The 15,145-nt window shown below is 46.9% G+C and overlaps 1 protein-coding gene across 2 annotated transcripts in view; it reads left to right on the forward strand.

Annotated features, from left to right (window-relative positions):
* The window catches only part of INTS1 (integrator complex subunit 1), a 29,991-nt gene extending 14,962 nt beyond the window's left edge, over positions 1–15,029 (forward strand). For both annotated transcript variants that reach the window (XM_075104908.1, XM_075104909.1), the window contains exons 27-47: positions 1,060–1,206; positions 1,614–1,712; positions 2,092–2,216; positions 2,895–3,149; positions 3,859–4,018; positions 4,638–4,778; positions 5,187–5,367; positions 5,451–5,574; positions 6,112–6,230; positions 7,301–7,388; positions 8,012–8,238; positions 9,147–9,270; positions 9,748–9,881; positions 10,277–10,469; positions 10,731–10,858; positions 11,355–11,467; positions 12,078–12,191; positions 13,082–13,152; positions 13,691–13,782; positions 13,896–14,005; positions 14,413–15,029. In XM_075104908.1, coding sequence (XP_074961009.1) covers positions 1,060–1,206; positions 1,614–1,712; positions 2,092–2,216; positions 2,895–3,149; positions 3,859–4,018; positions 4,638–4,778; positions 5,187–5,367; positions 5,451–5,574; positions 6,112–6,230; positions 7,301–7,388; positions 8,012–8,238; positions 9,147–9,270; positions 9,748–9,881; positions 10,277–10,469; positions 10,731–10,858; positions 11,355–11,467; positions 12,078–12,191; positions 13,082–13,152; positions 13,691–13,782; positions 13,896–14,005; positions 14,413–14,528 — 2,861 coding nt within the window. In that variant the 3' untranslated portion in view covers positions 14,529–15,029. The remainder of the gene's footprint in view (positions 1–1,059; positions 1,207–1,613; positions 1,713–2,091; positions 2,217–2,894; positions 3,150–3,858; positions 4,019–4,637; positions 4,779–5,186; positions 5,368–5,450; positions 5,575–6,111; positions 6,231–7,300; positions 7,389–8,011; positions 8,239–9,146; positions 9,271–9,747; positions 9,882–10,276; positions 10,470–10,730; positions 10,859–11,354; positions 11,468–12,077; positions 12,192–13,081; positions 13,153–13,690; positions 13,783–13,895; positions 14,006–14,412) is intronic.
* Positions 15,030–15,145: the final 116 nt, after the last annotated feature.

Genomic DNA, 15,145 nt, shown 5'->3' on the forward strand with positions numbered 1-15,145 from the left:
CTGCAGTTGCTGCAGCTGAGCAGCGAGCTTGGATTTAGAAAGCAGTGTGTCTATGGATTTTGTGACAGTCTCAATCTAAACATACAATAGATTCTTTGCTACGTCCCTTAGGGCTGTCAAACAGATATACGGAATGTGAGCTGGTTCCAGGCAGGGAATGTTATGGGATGTCGCAGGGTGATCCCCTATTCAGCCACGATGTGTAGTTCATGTACCAAGGGATTGAGACAGGATACAACCTCGCTAACCATCAGGCCCCACAGGTTAACCCCCACAGCATTAAGAGCAGAACCTGGTGAAAACAGACTGAAGAGGAGGTCAGTGCCTTTGGTAGAGCTCCTTACTGCAGTGTGGAAGGCAGTTCTTCACACTCTGATCCAAGTGCTGAATCTTGCTGGCTTTTAGAGGCAATGACTGTTACTTTTGAAGTAGGAGAGAGAATCCGTATGACTATTGCACTTTCTGTGTATTTTAAAGGAATTGGGGGACTTTGAATTGGATCCCATCTTTGTTACAACAGTTCAGATTGAATTAAGCTACACAGACACCAGACAACAGGCACAGCCCTTCTTCCATAGGATGTGGTGGGCTTGCAATGTGGAGAACAGGGTCTGAAGGATGTAAGCTATACCTGTAGTTACTTTTGTCCTTGCACGGCTCATCAGTGCTCTTTTTCTTCTTGGTATTCAGAGCTTTCATCCCTTTCTTACTAATCAAATAACAGCTCTCTATAGCCAGTGAATGAGTTATTCAATAATTCTTGCCTGCAGTCATCAACAGATAGGGTGGAAGTTATTTCTTTAATACAAATGATTGGGTTCCTGAGGTTTTGATCCAATTAGCCAGTGAGTGAATTAACTGGAAGATGCAATAAGAAGACAATGATTTGCAGGGTGAAGAAAACATAGTAGGTAGCTGTCAGACCTGGCTTTGGGCTCTCTGCAGCCCTGTCATTAACATGTCACTGTTGGTCCAGCCAAAAGCACAAAGATCAGATAATAAAGATGACCCTCTCTGAGCAATTCAGAGGTCTGAGGACTCGGTGTTTCTGTATTTCAGCTCTGCAGGATCTGGAGCCACAGCAGCTGCTTCTCTTTGTTCAGTCCTTTGGAATCCCAGTTTCCAGCATGAGCAAACTTCTGCAGTACCTGGATCAGGCAGTATCTCATGACCCACAGACACTAGAGCAGAACATCATGGACAAGAGTAAGATCTTTTGAGGCTGACCACACATTCTACTTTTTCTTGAACAGTTTTCATAAGTATCTCCTGTGAATTGCTTGAAAAAATCCAAACTAGTTCAGCAAACTTTTGTGCAAAGGCTGCTTTGGCAGCCTGTTGTCACCGTATACACCTCCCTAGAGCTTGTCTGGATGGCCCTTGGCTGTATTTCCTTGAAGTAGAGAAGGATTTTCTGGATTAGATTGTACAGAGTCCAAAAAGTAATTTGGAGGCTAACTTGTAAAAGAAATAAGGCTTAAAAGCATCATGTTTATGAAGTCCATGGGAACAGCAAATTCCCTTTGCTGTCGGAGTTGTGCAAACAGCAACCAATTCTGTCCTGCTTTATTAAAGAGGGTGAGGTGATGATGTGTTCATATCTTCTTTTTCAGACTACATGGCTCACCTTGTGGAGGTTCAACATGAGAGGGGAGCAACAGGAGGCCAGACTTTCCACTCCCTACTCACTGCATCCTTACCAGCCCGCCGAGGTACTGCCTGGGATAGCCTAAACTTCCAAATACCAGTCATCTTCCGAACTTCCTTTCTCCATTGGTGTTAAGAGGGACAGAAAGAGCTGTCTTCAGAAGGGGTTGTGTTGCAATATATCAGCAAGCTACAGTTAGACACCAGTCCTTGGTAGCGTTTTTTGCTCTTGGTGAGGGGAGAAATTCCGATATTCTTGGATTTTACTACAATGAGTTGTTCTGAGTGATACGGAAAAATAGGTTTTTGCTTGGCCTCGAGAGAGAAGCTACTGAATTCCTTGGTAGTTAGAGACTGTAAAGTTGAAGGTCATCCAGTGTTGGGACTCCAGATGCTAGCTACCATAACATCATTTTTCTTTCTTTTCTTTCATTCCTCTTGCAGACAGTGCTGAGACTGCAAAGTCAAAATCTAGTCCTGAGAACTCTCAAGGCCAGAGCCGAATCCGTGCCTTAAGCCAGGTCCGGGTTCTGGGCCCAGAAGATGATCTAGCAGGCATCTTTCTGCAGGTACTGGTATAATTAGCTGATCAGAGGCTTCCTTGCAGAAGCTATACAAAATCCATTTCTCTTATACTCGCATCTTTTGACCCCTTCCTTCTGCAGTGTTTGCAGGCAACGAGGTGGCACCATTACAGCCTGGTGGAATTGATACTGGAAGGATTTTTTTTTTCTTGTAGTTTGAACATGATGTGGCTTTTGATCATGCCTAATACTGTCAGTGCCTATTAGCATGTTACTGTCTGTGCACCTTGTTTGTTCTGCATATAATGCCTTTCCTCTCAGCAGCGGATGGAGGATTTGTGAAATACTCACAGGGCATTGGTGGTAAAGCTGTGTGTAAACAGCATTTGTACTCTGGCTTGTCTGCTTGCAGAGCCTCCCTCTCACCATTGATTCCAGGAGCCTATAGGGAATTAATTGGCCAAGCTAGTTGCCTGTATTTGGGTAATATGATGATTCCTCCATGGTGTCAGTGTTGATAGTCATGTTGGGGTCACACAGATGCTGCACCTGTTCCTGTACCAGGTGCTAAAATATTGAAAAAGCTCCATCACAAGGTTCCAGTTAGCCCACAGTCAGTGTATGATTGTACAAGGTTAATCAACCCTCTGCCTTAGGATGTTTATTGTGTAGCAAGTCCTTTCATTTGCTATCATAAACATATTTCCTTCTGTATCCTACCAGCTTTTCCCACTGAATCCAGACCCACGATGGCAGAATTCAAACCTGCGCCCTCTTGCCCTGGCGTTACAGCAGGCCCTGGGGCAGGAACTGGCTCACATCCGCCAGGGGAACACTCAGGTGACCGGGATCACAGCACGACTTCTCCAGGCAGTAGCTGCACTGATGAACTCACCGCACAGTGGTGCATTGGTGATGGCAATGCACCGTAACCACTTCATCTCCTGCCCCCTGATGCGCCAGTTGTACCAGTATCAGGTGAGCGGTGTAAGATGAAAATCTTTGTAGCATTTAACAAATGGGGTTTGGAGGGGTGAGGAGGAAAGAGAAAGTCTGCAGTGCATCTGCTCTGCTGTGAGCAGACCCTGTACATGTATAATGCTGGAAATGGAGCCTGGGGACCATGACACAGAAGGACGCAAGTTGCCCGGACACTGGCATCTGGATGCAGACTGGCCGGCCTAGCATTAGGCTGGCACTGCTGAGATTTAGGGCTTACATGCAGGGTTAGGTGTACCCTACCTAACTGTGCACTACTGCAGATGTGCAGCTGTGCCCCTCTGTTGGTTTTGGGATCTCTAGTCTGTGCTGTTTTGCAGCATGGACATGTCTTGCAAGCCAGGGCATTTGCAGACACCTTAAGAGCTGAAGTCTCTAATTTGCTAAAGAAATCTTCAGAGCAGCCTGCAAGTCATTCAATGAAATATTTCATTCCTTTCATCATGACAAAGGAAGGTGCAAAGTTACCCCTAGTTATGCTGGCAGAGGTACTCTGTGTGTGACTGAGTCTTCTGCCTTGTATTTGTACGCTAGAGGCTGCTGCCTCGATTTGCGTGAGCTACAGTCCGACAGAGTAGGTGCTCTCTATGTATTCCGTGCAGTATGTGCCATTATCTGCGTCTGTCGTGCTATCTTTCTTGTATTCTTGGAGTGAGTATAAGCAAGTCTCTCTTACTGTTCTCCCCAGCGCTGCATGCCGCAAGACACTGCCTTCTCCTCACTCTTCTTCAAAGTCCTCATGCAGATGCTGCAGTGGTTGGAGAACCCTGCAGTGGAAGATGGTCCTCTGCGTGCCCAGCTGAAGGCCTTTGCTGTGCAGTACTCCTCAAGGCACAGGATCAATGACAGTACTGGCATTGTGCAGCTTATGGGACTCAGAGTGGGGCAAGAAAGGGACAGAAGAAAAACTGCACCCAGAGCAGAAAGTGGGGTGGGCTGCCTTTTAGAGAGATGTGCTTAGTAGTAGCAAAGAGAGGTTTTGTACTGTGTTACATGAACTCCATGAGGAGGCAGACAAGTGATTTAGCTCTGGGGGTTCGCAGCAGACACCTGGTAGCACCTCAGTAAGCACAGTAGATCATTCAGGGAAAACTTCCAGTTGGTCAGGCTAGAAATTCTGCGCTACCTCTAGTCCTGAAAGATAAGCATGCAAGAATGCCTCTGGAACAAGGTCACATCATGACTTCTAGAGTTGTTTATCATCTACCGCCTCTTGGGAAGAGGAGTCTATAACCATGAGCTAAGGCACGGAAATGGGTTTGTGGTTATAGTTTTCTCTTAGCCATGTGTCCCTGTAACATGCAGAAGAGCTGTCAAGGGTTTCGGTGGGAGCAAAATGGCAGTAGCGTAGTGTGTTTGTATGTTTGAGTAGTTGTGCCCTGGAGCCACATGGGGCTTCTGTAGAAGGGAAGCCTGATGTGGGGGCTGTCTTGGCCCTGTGATGCCAATGCAGTGATTTCTTTGCAGTTCGAGGTGGCTTCCTGCACCTCACAGAAGCTCTGACTTTCCGTCGTGACCCTGACTTGATCAGCTCCACGGTACGTGCCATCATTGCAACCCTGAAATCAGGAGAGAAGTGTAATGTGGAGCCAGAGCTCATCAGCAAAGGTATGGCTGTCCTTCTGCTCTCCTTCCTTATTGCAGCAGCAGGTTGAACTGCCAGCCCAGCAAGGGAGTGCCTAGTGTGCAGGCTGTGGGAAGCTGCCTTCTGCCTGGATCAAAATATGTGAACTGATCTAAACTTGGTCCTATCTTGTATCAACTCCTTCCCCTGCACCGGTATATGGGTTTACAAACTGTCATCTGGGGCTGGGATTAAGTCTCTCAGCAAACTGTTGGTTTCCATTAACAAACTGAGAAATAGAAGCCTACTATCACAGACAGAAATGGCTTCCCTCTTCCTTACTGAGGCAGGCTCTTGGGAATGCTGGACTGATTGCCTTCATGATACTCTTACAATGTTCCATAGCTTTCACCACATTCTGAAGTTGAGTGACGTCTTTCCCCCTCTGCTAGTCCTTCAAGGTCTGATTGAAACCCACTCTCCGTACTTGGAGGAACTCCTGACTGTCCTCTTCTCAGCTACTGTTGAGTCCACAGCCAGGTTTCCTGCCATGAAACCAATTGCTGTGGTGAGCTCCTTGTTGCTCCAGGACAAAGAAGAAACACCAGTAAAGAAGGAGCTGGACAGTTGCAGGTGAGCCTAGGCAATGATGGGAATTCACTGGTAGGTCTGGGATCATGATGTCAGCGCTGATGCTGGCTTCATTTTCTCCACAGTACTGAAGCAGCTTGGCTAGGACCCTCCTCTGGTCTTCTTAATGACTGGCTGGAGATGCTGGACCCAGAGGTGATCAGCAGCTGCCCTGATCTCCAGCAGAAGCTACTCTTCTCCTGGAACAAAGTAAGAGTTGTTGGGTAAAGGGACTACTGTGCTGAAACTACCTTTCTGCTGTACTGACCTGCACCTGGAAACAGTGCAAGGGGTTGTTTTGTTTTGCCACATGTTCCTGTACCAGTTGTGAAGCAGTACAGGCTGACTAGGAGGGGGGTTCTGGTGCATCCTTCTCAGTGCAAGGCTTATGTTTCATCTTATCTTTGTATTTCCTCAGCTGTGTTCTTTTCAGGACTTTGAAGTGCATTACAGACACAACAGAGTCCCATAACAGCCCAGCCAGCTGTGTTTTCATTGGTATTTTTGCAGACAGATAGATACCTTGCCTAGAAATGCTGTGCTGAAGCTAAGACTAAAACTGAATTTCATGGCTGATGCCGTGTTCTGTTAGAAAGTACTACAGTTCAAATCCTAAATCCATGTGCTGCCTTCTGTGCTGTCTGCTTGCATGGGTGCTCGTCCTTCTGTAATATACATAGTATCTTCTACATTCACCTCGCAGCAAGGTTCTGTTTATTACACCTCTTCCTTGTTTGGTCTTTTCAGGCAGGGTCCCCGGTGCCCTCCTTCCACCCGTATCTCTTGGCTCTTCTCACTCACCAGTCTAGCTGGACCACGCTGCACCAGTGCATCAGGCTTCTGCTTTGCAGGAACCGGGAGCAAAGGTGAGTCTTGTTTTTTGGGCCTAGCAAGGAGCTTTGAGTTGGGCAACTCGCTGTGTCTGAGAGGGAACAAACAGAAGCTGAGAACAAGAGCTGCCTCATTCCATGGTGTGTCTGCCAGGAGCTGTAACCTATCCAAAAACAGGCTTTGTGAGAAGGATGCTGGTTTCAGTCCTGCTGATTTGTGTACCTTGATACAAATATTACCTGCTGTTTGATGGAAGCAGCACATAAAGATTTGGCTGTGTTCTGAACAGGAAGTGCTAATCGCTGGGTAATCCATCTAGCATTGCCCTTGTTGGTAATCTTTATGAACATGGAGTTTTAAAGATAGCTTGGATGGGGAACTAATGGCAGTCTGTGCCTGGGCAGGCTCTGCTGGATCTTTTCGTTGTACTAAACTCCATTACCAGTCTTTCTCTAACCCCCTTCTGGCATCAGGCTCCCAGTGCTGATCTCTGGAGCAGCCCTAGCTCTCAGCTTCTATACATTGCTCTCAAATACTGAAGTGTCACTGTAGTAGTATCTTGCTTAAAATTGTTACGCTATGGACCAGGAAATGCTAACACCTAATAATTCAGTAATAATTCAGGACATGACTAAACTAGTGATACTTCTAAAGCTGGCAGTATTTCAGTTTGCTTATTGTTTTATTATTGATCTCTTGCTCACTAACAACTTCATTAATTTCTGCAGTCCAGGATAACAGCCAGGGTAGGATGTTCTGTGCACTGGGACAGTAGGGTCACTGGTCTTGAATGTACCAATTGTTTGTGTTGATGACCAACTTCTGGCCACGTGGTACAAGACTCCATGTAGCCACCACATTCTTGCTGAATGCCGTTTGTTCAGCTCCATACCCTGTGCCGTGCTTAATGCAACAAATACTTAGTCATAATCTGGGAACAGAACCAAACCCCTTCTTGGGACTTAATGGATCCTATTTTTACATTTGCAGATGTTTCTTTCTTCACAGTGCTCATGATGTTTAGAGACGCTACCATGTGTTTGTGTGCTGCCTAGGGGCTGTGTTGACTTTAATTGCAAATCTGTCGTCTTTTGTCTTCTGGCAGGTTTGACCCAACTGCGTCCTTGGATTTCCTGTGGGCCTGTATTCACATTCCTCGGATCTGGCAGGGAAGGGACCAGAGAACTCCTCAGGTAGTGTTTCAGTTCTTCCACGATTCCTCTCTGGATGGAGCAAGAGGCAATGCTTTCACAATTCCTGATTTTTCCATGGTCCAAGAGGTGGCTGGAGTGATACAGGTGCAGCATGCCAAGTTTGCTGCCTGTACCTCAGCTGGCTACGTAGCTGCTCTGCTATGTTACATATTACAGTGGCAATTCTGAGCCCCAAAAGCTGATACGAACACACATAAGTTTGCCCACTTGGCATTTCCTCTGCAGCTCTGTATCAGTTAAACATCTAGCACAAGGCTATGGTGGTGAGCAATCTAAAACCCAGTGTGGGATAATCGCCATGTCACCAAGAAAAGACGGTTGCACCTCTTCTCCTCAGAGGAATTTCTTTGGTTTGGTGACTGGATTATGTTTTATGTCCATTGCAGATGCTGAGTTGGAAGTAAATTAGTTCAGAAGTAGGAGAGGGGTAAAGAGATTTCATTTGGGGCTGTGATGCTTCCTTTCAGAGCTCTAGATACGGGGCCGTTCTTAAGTCTAGTCCTAAGAGATGTTCTATTCCAGTTGGGGAAAGCGTGACTAGAAAGAACTAAGGATCTAGGGATTCAGTTTGGATTCATTCTGGGTGTTCTTTTGCATTACAGAAGCGTCGTGAGGAATTTGTGCTCCACCTGAAGGCATCAGAATTGATCAGCTTGGTGGAACTGATCCTGGCTGAAGCAGAAACCAGATACCAGAACACTGAAGAGGGCTCCTGCACGCTCATCCAGTCTCGACTGCCTCTGTTGCTCAGTTGTTCTCATGGGGACCTTGAGAGCATCAAAAAAGTAACAGAGTATCTGACCAGCTGCATCCAGCAGTGGGGAAGCAGGTGGGGCTGGAAGTGTGGAGCACTGTCTACTCTAATTGTAGTTATGTGTCATTTTAAGTAGTACTTGGACGAGAAAGGTGACTTTTAAGGTTACGTTTCCAGGCCTTTTTACTTTTAGGACTTCAGGACAAAATGCTTGCCCTGTTTTTTTGTGGTGCTTTTTTTTTTTCTTCATTTCTTTTTTTTTGTTTTGTTTTAAAGTCAATGGTTATTTTTTATTACCAGTTCCTAATGTAGGATTTCTTGTCTACTCATCCCTTGATGCTGCTCATCCTCATTCTGAGCATTATGATTGCTCTCAAAACTGAATGGAGACTAGATTGTTTCCTAATAGCTATGTTAGCGCTGTAGGAAGAACAAGAAGATGGTGTATTTGTGGCAGTGAAAAAAACTGACCTAATCTTAACCTTGCTTATGTGGTGTTAGGAGAGATACTGAGTGGTTTCAGTTGCCGTTGCATTGTACTGCCTCCCAGTACAGGCTCTGCCAGGGATCTGGGGAGGGCAGGTGTGTGAGAACAGGCTGGCTAGTCTGAATAGTTGTGCTTCTGACTAGTCTTCCAGTTGGGTTGGGGATGACTATGAGTACCACGTGCAGGAATTCTTCACTGGAGATGTAAGCAGAGTTTTCTTGTCCTGCACCACTTTGTAACTGCAGTTTTCTAACTCCAAATAGCATAATGATGGATCCCCATAGACTGTGGGTGGATCCCTGTAGGGTGTGAATGATTTGAGTAGTACAAAAGAAGCAAAGACTGAAAAAACACTGATTCAGATTAGCAGTGGCTGCTGTTTTACGTGTTCTGTTTGCCATATGCAGGACGGCTGTTACTAATCTGATGGGTCTGGGATGTTTGCTGGTTGAACTAATGTAGTAACCAGTGGTTGACCCTTTCCTTTTTCCTTCAGCTCTGTGGGAAAATGCTGCCAGGACCTTCTGCTTCAGATATACCTGCAACTACCCGAGCTCCTTGTGCCTCTGCCTGAGATGCTTCTCACCAGTGAAGGAGCCAGAGACAGCAGCACTTGCAAGGTAAAGTTAGAGGCATAGGAAAGACCCCTTTCCAGTTGTGCACCCAGAGTGGATGCTACCTTGATGCCCACTCTAAAAGGAGAGGACTGGCGAAAGCTTCCTGAGCCACTTTCGTTTCTTTACCTTGCTCTTCTGTTGCCCTTCCCTGCCTGCACTCTCAGGAGCAGAGAGCTCAGGTATGGCTTATTTTGCAGTGTCCTTCTATATAATAGTATAAGCTCCACAAGCTTCTGTATGCGAAAGGCTTCTGTAAAGTACAAGTGTGCAGGCAGCTGATCCTGCTTTGATGTCTGTAGGGACTGTGGACTTCAGGTCCTGTGCTAGCTGGAGCGTTGCATCTGCTCGCATATTCTACAGGAAGATAATTTCTGTTAACCCACTCTGTAGTTGGAAAGGAATTAGGAAATGCTGCTGAAGAGCTAGGGGCTTGCTTGTGCTTTAAACTTCTTAGCTCTTACCTCATTACTTTTCTTGTAGCTCGATGCTCTGGTTCACAGATTCATTAACCTCCTCGCAGACACCAGTGACTCTAAGTCATCAGAAAGCCGCGTGTGGGATGCCAATATGGCCTGCAGGAAGCTAGCTGTGGCTCATCCCATCCTGCTTCTGAGGTACCACTCTCCTCTTTCACCCCTTGTGGCTGGCGTTCATTGAAAAGCATCCACCCTTGTCCTAGAAGGGGAACAAACTTGCAGCAATCATGATGATTGTGACAGAATCTGCATTCAATACAAAAGTCAAGAGGAAGGGCAGGAAAGTCATATCTCTTACAATGAGGCAGCACCTCTTTTGGCTCCATGTCTGTCTGGAAAAGGTCCTCTTGGAGTTGGAGACTAGAGAGCAGAACATGGGTGGGAAATGGGGCTTGCTGGTTCTGTGGATTTAGGGATCAAATCCAGAACCCTGCAAGATAAGGGACACTTCCTTCCAGGAACTGAGGTGTAACAATATGTAACTGTTTCTAGGAAGAGGCTAGATCTGGATTTTCTTCTGTTTGGCATTTCAGGCACTTGCCAATGATTGCAGCACTGCTGCACGGCCGTGTTCACCTCAATTTCCAGGAGTTCAGGCAGCAGAACCACCTGACCTTCTTCATCCATGTCCTGGGGATCTTGGAGCTGCTCCAGCCACAAGTCTTCCAGAACGAGCACCAGGCGGCACTATGGGACTGTCTCCTGTCCTTCATCCGTCTGCTGCTGGTAGGAAAGTCCCTGCTCCCCCTCCATGCATGAGCTTCCAGCCACTAGATGGAGAAGCTCATAATGCAGGGCCAGCCCAGCTCTCTCCCATTTGAAGGGAAAACCTTCATATACCTAAGAAAAAAAAGTGTATCAAGTACCTTGGAGAGCTTGAAGAGGAGGCAGGAGATGAAGAAGCTATTCCCTGGTCCCCAGAGGTGCAGGATGGGGAAGTGCATCACTGCTTTTCTTGTTAACTCTCATCTCTTCATCCTTTCTCAGAACTACAGAAAATCATCACGGCACCTGGCTGCCTTCATCAGCAAGTTTGTCCAGTTTATCCACAAGTACATCACATGCAATGCCCAGGCAGCTGTCTCCTTCCTGCAGAAGCACTCGGATCCGCTGCAGTAAGCTTCCTTACTCCAGTTAGCCCATGGTTAGCTCATGGAGAGCTTGCACAGTCAGACTGCGGTGAGCTGATCAGACAGAAGACAGCAAGAGGATGTGACAAAATTAGCTATTACTATGGCACTTTTTCCACCCTTAGCTCCCTTAAGTCTCTATTGAGAAGAGCAGCATATCCCTTTTTCTAGGTGAAAACTGAGCCCAAGGAAGTCAGATGATGATTTAAACCCACATAACGGCCTAAATGTCCTGCTGAGGCATTGTAGTGACCTGCAGTCATTTCCAGAGGGCCAACAGGAGAGTCTTTTCCCTTGGGGATGGCTGCAGGGTCCCCCTGCAGATATGGGGAAAAATGTGTTGGAGTTCCAGTTACAATGAAAGGAAAAATCTTGTTTCTGCTTCTGAGAAAATATTTGGTTTAGTGTACATATATGTGCTTTTACCTGTCCTCATGCCCTCATTGCTACTGAAAGCTAAACGTGCCATCTCTTCCCCCAGTGACTTATCATCAGACAACAGCGACCTAGCAATGTTGAAGTCCCTCCTGGCTGGGCTGAGTCTGCCTAGTAAGAGTGGCATCTTGGACAGGGGCTCTGATGAAGAGAAGGATGGTGAGTCTGAGTGGGTGGAAGAGTTATCCTAGCTGATGAGCCTGTAGTATGTTTTGGAGCACAGATACTTTTATGGGCTGTATGCTGTGCTTGTTCTTCTCCTAACGGCCCAACAGAAGGGTACTTAGAGTGGAGAATGGCACTTGTATAGTCAGCAGTTTGGAACCAGTATCTCGGACGGGTTAATTTGTTTTCCCGTCAGTAGTATCACTACTCGAGCAGAAGAATAGCTCTTAACAAGGGTGAGGTTCATTATTGTGGATTTTGCCTTCCTCAGCCACAGTTCAGGATTGACCAGTTAAGAGACCCTAAGGGTACATCCACTTCTCCACTGTTTCCTTTATGACTCACATAGGAAAATTATTCAGTATTAAAACAGCTTGGGAATGCTCCTTCTCTTTGCATCAGCTGAGGGGTACCAGAAGGTGCAGTGAGGCTAGAGACAGTGTGAGACCCAGGAATTGTATTACAGTATTGCTGTCAGCTCACGATGCACCACTGTATTGGCAAGGAATACTGGACCTGTCTCCCTGTTGTAACTACGTAGACTGTCAGGAGTGACCTGTTCTCTCTCTTCCCCTCTCTCTCCCTCCCCCTCCTTCCCCTCAAGACGATGCAGCAGCTGGCTCTCTCCCCCTCGTCAGCATGTCTCTCTTCACTCCTCTCACACCAGCTGAAATGGCCCCATATATGAAGAGGCTGTCTAGAGGCCAAACGGTTGAGGGTAAGTGAGGACTTGCAGAGCTGTACAAAGATGCAGGGCAAAAGCAGACAGATACCAATCCTGTTACTTATCTGTCAGCTGCAGACTAGTTTCCTGTTTCAGTCATGTGTTTGGAAGTCTCCAGCAGTTAGGATGTGGCTTTGTTTTTGATGAACTTGTCCATAGCCTGTGATTCTGTGACAGAGCTTCCTATGATGCTGTTATCACTTAGCTCAGCAGTGCTGGAACTGCCTCTGCTTTGGGGCTCTTCAAGGATCTTGTAAGTGCTCCGGGAGATGGTATGAGTAATTCAAGTAGCACTGCAGTTCATGTCGAGCCAGGTCTGGAGTGCTGATACGAATGACATTTTTGTAATGATATAAAAATACCAAACCAATAAGCAGGATTTGTTAGAAATGCCCAAATGGCCTTCATGGAAGAAAATTGCGTTAACCTGGCATATGGGAACAACATGCTGCTTCTCCAAAGGTCTTCTGAAATCAGAGGTGTCCAGTGTTCAGACCCAACTTGTAGTATTGGGGTGACAGTTTTCCTTCCACATCAGAAATAAGGGGAAGAAATCCTGCCTGGGCACTGTTTTTAAAAGAGGTTTTCTGTGAAGATCTTTCAGTTACAGAAGAAGGTGTTCTGGAATTGAAACCTCATACCCCACATTCCTGTCTGAGGCATGACAGTGCTGGTGACCTCTGCCTGGGCAGGTTGGGATGCGCTCATCTGGCATGTGAGCTACCTGTTCTCATCCTTTTTGAAGGGTGCCTTTTACTCTAGCTCTGTCTAGCAGGTGGGAAGACTTGGCTGCTTGGGAGATTGGATTTTCAGGGGAAAAGAAAAAGATCCTTTGCTGGATCGGTGAATTTTAGTCACCCCTTTCAACCTGTGTCTTCCACCAGACATCCTGGAAGTGCTGACAGACATTGATGAGATGTCCAGACGGAGGCCAGAAATTCTCTCCTTTTTTGCTGTGAGTATTAGTGCCTCAAACTGCCACTGGAAGCAAGAGATTCTTTTCACCAGAGTCTCCGTTGCTCAGCCAGCTTAAGCACTACCCTTCCTCTGCTTTTTTTGGTGGTTGTTGCAGCATCTTAGGAGAAACTTATCTTCAGTTAGGCCTTCTGATGGCAGGTGGTATTTACTTCCCTACCATCTTCTCTCCATTGCATACTGGGTCTGCCATCATCCACTTTAACTTCTCTTTATGTCAGAGGAGGAATTAACCCTCTGCCCTCTTTCCAGTATTGGGGCAAGGAGAGCACAACAGCTCTGAAAACACTGGAGCCTAGGGAAAACTCGGCTGTCCCATATGGAATAAGATTACAGAAGGGTGCTTTAAAGTATTCAAAACCAGGATAATCCTTCTTACAGAGAGGATTTCCTGGCTCAGCCAGTACCTGCTGGATGCATGTTGGGCTGGGTTGGTGCTGGAAGGGTAGCAATGCAAGTTTGAGGAGTTCGTGCTCCCTGAATGGCCCTGTGATTCTAATTTGTGCATCTTCTTTCAGACAAACCTACAGAAGCTGATGAGTTCATCTGAGGAGTCATGCCGAAATCTGGCCTTTAGCCTGGCTTTGCGCTCCATTCAGAACAACCCCAGGTGAGGACTGCTGGAACTTAGGCTATCCTGAGTCACTGGCACTGGCTGCCCATCTTGCCACACCTGTTGATGGTGATCTGGACTGTACTGACACTATCGTGTTTTACTCCCAGCATTGCTGCAGACTTCCTTCCCACCTTCATGTACTGCCTAGGCAGCCGAGACTTTGAGGTGGTGCAGACAGCACTGAGGAACCTGCCTGAATACACCCTGCTTTGCCAAGGTAAGTTGATATGTTTGGTATGTACTTGGCCTCACAAGGGTCAAAGCTGGGAACAGCTTCCTGGGAAGTTGTCAAGGGTCAGTGTTGCCTAGGCCAGACCATCAAGCACGCAGATGAACTATATCAATAGTACCTTTGGTCTGAGCATCACAGAGGAGATCTGTCACAGAGACACAGCAGGCTTCCTTGAGGTAGATTTGCTCCCTTAAGATTGTCTCTGAGTTGTGATCCCTCACGTGGTCACATACCCACAGAGCCATTAGAGTGTGGCTTGTGCCATGTACTTATGGAAGGAGAGAATTTCTTGGACAGCTGCAAACATTCATCCCATTGTTTGTTGGTGGATTGCTCTTGCTCGTATGTCGGAGCTCTTGGGTCAGTCCTCATGCTGTCTTTCCCTTTCACAGAGCACGCAGCAGTGTTACTGCACAGGGCCTTCCTGGTGGGGATGTACGGCCAGATTGACACCAGCTCTCAGATTTCAGAGGCCTTGAAGGTTCTGCACATGGAGGCCATGATATGAACATGTGGTTCTGGGAGCTCTGCTTCCAGATGAATTAATTTAACTGGACTCGTCAGCTGCATTGAAGCCGTGTAAGAAGACAGTGTATTTCAACCCATGTGCTGGAGGGTCAAAGAGGTGGTGTTGCAGTCCGACTGTGCTGGAAAAGGAGACTGTGCTGACTGAAGATCAGAAAGGGGCAAGGATCAGTCGGTCTGGCAAAGATGCCATTATTGTGGGAGAAAAATCTCCTGAACATTGTGCCAAACAGGGACCACTTCTTTCATGGGGTTTTGGGGCAGTGGCTGTCGGTTTGTTGTTTGGGGGTTTTGTCTCTCCAAGAAGGCAGAGCTGCTGGGAGAGCAGAAGGGAGCACTGGCCCGTGCACTTGAAGTCTCTGCACTCTGTGTCAGAGGGAATATGCAGATCTGTGCGGGGGGGGAGTCTGGGGGTGGGTGGGGTGTTTTTCTTCTTTTTGGGTTTTGGGGTTGGTTTTTTTTTGATTAAAAGTCTCTTTGTTTCCGTTGTGCCTTTCTCTGCTCTGTCCTGCCTTGGGTGTAGCTTGATATCCCTATGTCCCTGTTCTTCAATGTCGTTATTCTAGACAAAGCTCCTCTGGAAGACCTGTCTCCATGGCC

The sequence above is a fragment of the Phalacrocorax aristotelis genome, chromosome 10 (genome assembly GCF_949628215.1).
Source record: "Phalacrocorax aristotelis chromosome 10, bGulAri2.1, whole genome shotgun sequence".
Classification (NCBI taxonomy): Eukaryota; Metazoa; Chordata; class Aves; order Suliformes; family Phalacrocoracidae; genus Phalacrocorax; species Phalacrocorax aristotelis.